The sequence below is a fragment of the Punica granatum genome, chromosome 8, assembly GCF_007655135.1.
Source record: "Punica granatum isolate Tunisia-2019 chromosome 8, ASM765513v2, whole genome shotgun sequence".
Taxonomy (NCBI): domain Eukaryota; kingdom Viridiplantae; phylum Streptophyta; class Magnoliopsida; order Myrtales; family Lythraceae; genus Punica; species Punica granatum.
Window position 1 is genome coordinate 17,384,046 of NC_045134.1, and position 4,488 is coordinate 17,388,533.

At 36.9% G+C, this 4,488-nt stretch overlaps 1 protein-coding gene across 1 annotated transcript; it reads right to left on the bottom strand.

Moving 5' to 3' along the window:
- Positions 1–3,245: 3,245 nt before the first annotated feature.
- On the bottom strand, positions 3,246–4,255 carry LOC116188791 (protein NRT1/ PTR FAMILY 5.2-like). Its single transcript, XM_031518261.1, has 4 exons — positions 4,155–4,255; positions 4,074–4,091; positions 3,869–3,969; positions 3,246–3,625 (listed from the first exon to the last, which is right to left on the bottom strand). The coding sequence occupies exons 1-4, from the start codon at positions 4,253–4,255 to the stop codon at positions 3,246–3,248; spliced, it is 600 nt and encodes a 199-aa protein (XP_031374121.1).
- Between the last annotated feature and the right edge of the window lie 233 nt (positions 4,256–4,488).

A 4,488-nucleotide genomic window follows, 5' to 3' on the forward strand; every position in this document is an offset into this window, starting at 1 on the left:
CTGTATACTTTCAAAACTCGATTTCTTGCTGATTCGTTTTTTCGGTCTTTCGTCCTATGCCTCTGTGTCTTCAGTAAAAGAAGTTCTAAAAGTACATTTCATTTCGTATTGTTGGTTGAAGAGTCCTACTCAGTGCCTTCACTGGTTCCCCTGCTCTGTTCTGGTCCGACTTCTCTGTTTGAGTAAACCATACATTCTACGATTCCACGGAATGATATATCTGTTCTGAACAGATTGACGTGATTGCTGGACTCCTTAGAAGATGTTTCCGTCATTTCAAAAGCTTTAGGAGAGCCAATGAAGTTTAAACTATTTAATTGGGGGTTTGAGGCTGCTTGTGCTGCATATCAATGTTCCATGCAAGCAGAGAAAGAATTACAGATGCTCCTTAAATGAACTTCAAATCAACTCTGTAAGGATGTCCAAAAGATTATCATAAGATCTTTTAACGTGTTCTTATTTGTGTGAATTATAATCTGAAACTCATAGTCGGATAGAGGTGATCCTCTAAAATTAAAGGACACTCCGAGGGTGGTTCCTTGGTGCTACAATCTATCATCTGTTGCGGATCGTCGACCCTTAATTGTTTGGGTTGTATTAGTTGCTGAAACTAGGAAAGCTTTGTCATTAAACCATCAGAATCAAGATTGGTAGATCAGCATCAACGTCAATCGGAGCATTGGCAAGCGTATTTTTATCGCTAGCATTGTATTGTTTAGCCATCGTGATCACTTTTTGTCATCATCATAGACCGAAAATAGTCTCCAGATGCAGAGGCACCTCTCTTTGTTGTACGCATCGCGCTTCCAAGCCGGTAGGGAAGGGGTAAAATTGATGAGATATGCCAATATAGCTTTCGATCATAAACAATCCATTTATGTCACGAGAATATCTGGAAGGCAGTCCCATTATTGATCAAATGCTATATGTTGATTAAGAAATATGTGATTGTTAGTCTAGAAGTCAATAATTCAAAAAACTGGATACGGATAGATTATACTTTGATTATACTGTTATTATACTTTGATTATATAATTTATAGTACTCAAAAAGGAAAAACAAGATTTTGGTCTTTCACTTTCCGAAAATATCCCTTACTATACCAATTACTAATAGCCATACAATTAAAGACACAATTGTAATTTTATCTTGATAACTACCCAGTTTCCTATAGGGCAAATTATGTCATATATCCTATGGTTTCATCTTTTTTCAAATCTATCCTATACTTTTAAAATTATCAAAAATATCTCATGGTTTACATTTTTTTTTCCTAATCTATCCTGTCGTTATATCTTCCATCAATATTTAACGGTCTTGTCGCTATGGCTCTTTACCCAAGATAGATTTAAGAAAAATTAAAATTGTGGGATAGATTTGAGAAAAAAAATTAAAACCATGAGATAGATTTGGAGCCTACTTACATTTCATTAACGTAAAATATAACTCCGGGATAAAATTTGGAAAAAAAATGTAAAGTATAAGATATTTTTAATAATTTTAAAGCATAAGATAGATTTAAAAAAAGGTGAAACCATAAGATATATGGAATAAAAACTCCTTTCTTATATTCTTTACCCCACTCCTCGCTCTCACTTCTCTTCCTCTCTCCCTCTCTCCCTCTCTCCTCTTACATGTTCTTCCATCCATTTCAATGGTTTCTTGCTTAGTTAAAACAGATTTTTTTTGTTTATATATAATTTTTTTTTGAATCTCTCGGATTTTTTATTTTCCTTTCTAGTAGATTTTTTTTCTTTTTCCATTATTTGTATTTATTTGTCAGTCTCGCTGTTAGGACTACTAAAATCGGGCCAACGTCACAAATGATCCATGTTCGAGTGGTTGGTGAAGAAACCTTGACCCTTGATCTCTGAGCGACCTCGAACACCTGCACGAATGTGAGATCAGGGGTGGTGCCCGATTTCCCTCTCCGACACTCAAAGTCAGTGTGAGCCTTACGCACGAGAAAAAGTGTAAATTGTTGATTAACCCTAAAAACATGTAAGCAACATGTTGTTATATAGGGTTTAGAAATAGATTATGTTACCACCACAATGTGATATTCGATATATTTCCGTATCCCATACCTCGATAAGTTAGGAAAAAAATCTCCTACTTTGGCATTGTCCTACTTTATAATTTTATTTAAAAAAATTTCATTCATAAAAATATTATTGGGTAGCAGGCATGCATTAATCTCTTCGTATCAAATGTAGTAATTTTGGATATCAGTATTGAGGAGTAAAGGTTATGCCTGTAGACACCTCTTTTAGACAGTTGAGAGTCTCAATCATTGTTGACATGTTGTTCACTATTTTTTTTAATTAATTTTCAAATAATTTTAACTTTTAAAAGTATTGCATACTACAATTAAAGTTTATCGCAAATTCAAACAATAAGACCAATGTGGATAAACCATGAAAAGTAAAGAAAGGTTGAGTACCAAAAGAAATTTTACCTTATTTAGTCAAAGAAATCAATAAGGTAGAGTGTCTATTTTGCTTAAAATGAAACGCACTATCACTAAGCAAAATCTCAATCGGGAAGTGTGTATTTTACTCAAATTAAAATGGTTTATAGGATTTTTTTGGATATATAGTTATATGGTTTTCGGATTTTATTTATAGGATATTATAATCTTTTTTTATTAATAACTTGATATCCACAACAACACCATTGCTCACAAGAATTTGTTTTAGTATATTTTCTTATTTATGTATACTCATTAATCATAAGAATACTTAGTACATTGCTCAGAATAGCCAAACCTTACCTTTGGTAGCCCTTCTATAAATTTCTTTGGAAATCAAATATATAAGGGAAAAGTACAAAAACTCTTGTGGTTTGGGGTCTGGACAAATTGCACAATGTGTTTTTGTTAAGGACAATTAGTTTCCTTGTGGTGTACTTCGTTAGACATAGAGGATTACGACGTTAGTTTTTTTTTTTCATTTTCAGTTCTCAATCTTTAGCCTTTTAATCATTTTGATTCTAAATTTTATTTATTTTATCATTCCTTCCATCAACTTTCCATTTTATTTCATTTTAGTCCTACAAAGAAAATCGAAAGGGAAAGAGGTGTGGAGGTCGGCGGTATTCACAGAGGACGCCAGAGACCTCGGTGAAGGGGTCGGGACCGCCGATTGGCAACCCCAACCCGAATCAACAGGGGACTTCAAGTCGGAAGTCCCCGGTCGATTCAGGGTTAGGGCCACCAGTCGACGACCCCGACCCCTCCACCGAGGTCACCAGTACCAAATACCTAATCCGAGTCCAATAGTTTGAATCCCGTAGCCCATTCCCCAGCTGTCGTTGTCCTGGATGTATACCACCACAGTGTGTGCAAGCAAAGAGCCAGTAAAGACGGTGAACATCCACCGGTTGAAAAAGGACATCTTCTGGGTCTTCTCCTTGGGCTCGAAGTCATCGAACTGTGGTCTGCCCCCATGCTTGAGATGTTGGGCTTTGTACCCCCGTTCCCTAGCGCAATCACATAGAGAGCAAAGAAGAAGGCTTGTTGGAAAGTTGAGGCCTTCAACCCACGGTTCTCCTCCTTGACGTTGGGCCCACAGGACGGTGGCTTCAGCGCCGGAAGAGACACCGCCAATGTCAGGAGCCCCATCCCCTGTCCAGTTTGAACGTTGGATTTTAGAAAATCAAGATGTACATAACACATCCCTCATTAATATGCAAGGGAAAGTGGGAACTGGAAGGGAAGTGCTTCTTGGTATATGTAAAGTTGTAGCAATTTTGAGGGGATCAAGATTTACCGTCAGATAAATGAGGGCCGCAATGATGAAAGTCCGGTATCGGCCCAGATGAGCATCCGCAATTTAAGCACCGATTATCGGAATCAGCCAAGAGGTACCAGCCCTATTGGTAACATGGTTGGAAGATGTCACTGTGCCTTCATGTGGCTTCTTTGCGAAGTACAACACCAGGTTTGAGGCGACTCCATGATATGCAATCCTTTCAAAGATTTCGTACAATGTAAACGATTATTAGCACAACAGTTAAAAGATGGCTCATTCGAATATAATATTAGGACGACGAAAGAACTTTGAACAACTGACCTAAAGTACAGGAGATTCCTGATAAAGGGGAAAAAAAAAAAAGCAATGAGAAGGAACTGCGAAAAATTACCAACAATGAACAAGCAGCCCTTCCAACAGCCAGTCTTCGATCTTAAGACAGGTCTGCCTTTGAGATCAACAGTGCCGTCTTCCTTGTGATCGTCACCTTTTTCTTCTGCCATTTGCATTTTTTCCCTTTTTTCTTTTCAGATGATCAAGATGATAGTGATTGAAATTTCCTAGATGTGGTATAGGATGAACTCAATTTGATGCCCATGTTAGAAATTCTTGCTCATTTCTATAGGTTTTTTTTTTGGATGCTCAGTTATCAACTGACCCAGTTTAATTACTAACTGAAATGTTTTTAGTTTTAGATTTAGTTTTTCTTTACATGGCGCTGGATTATTAAGGGGGT

Coding starts and splice junctions, on each gene's coding strand:
- LOC116188791 (XM_031518261.1), bottom strand. CDS start 4,255: ATGGCAGAAGAAAAAGGTGACGATCACAAGGAAGACGGCACTGTTGAT. Junction 3,626..3,868: donor CCATGTTACCAATAGGGCTG/GTACCTCTTGGC, acceptor CAAACTGGACAG/GGGATGGGGCTCCTGACATT.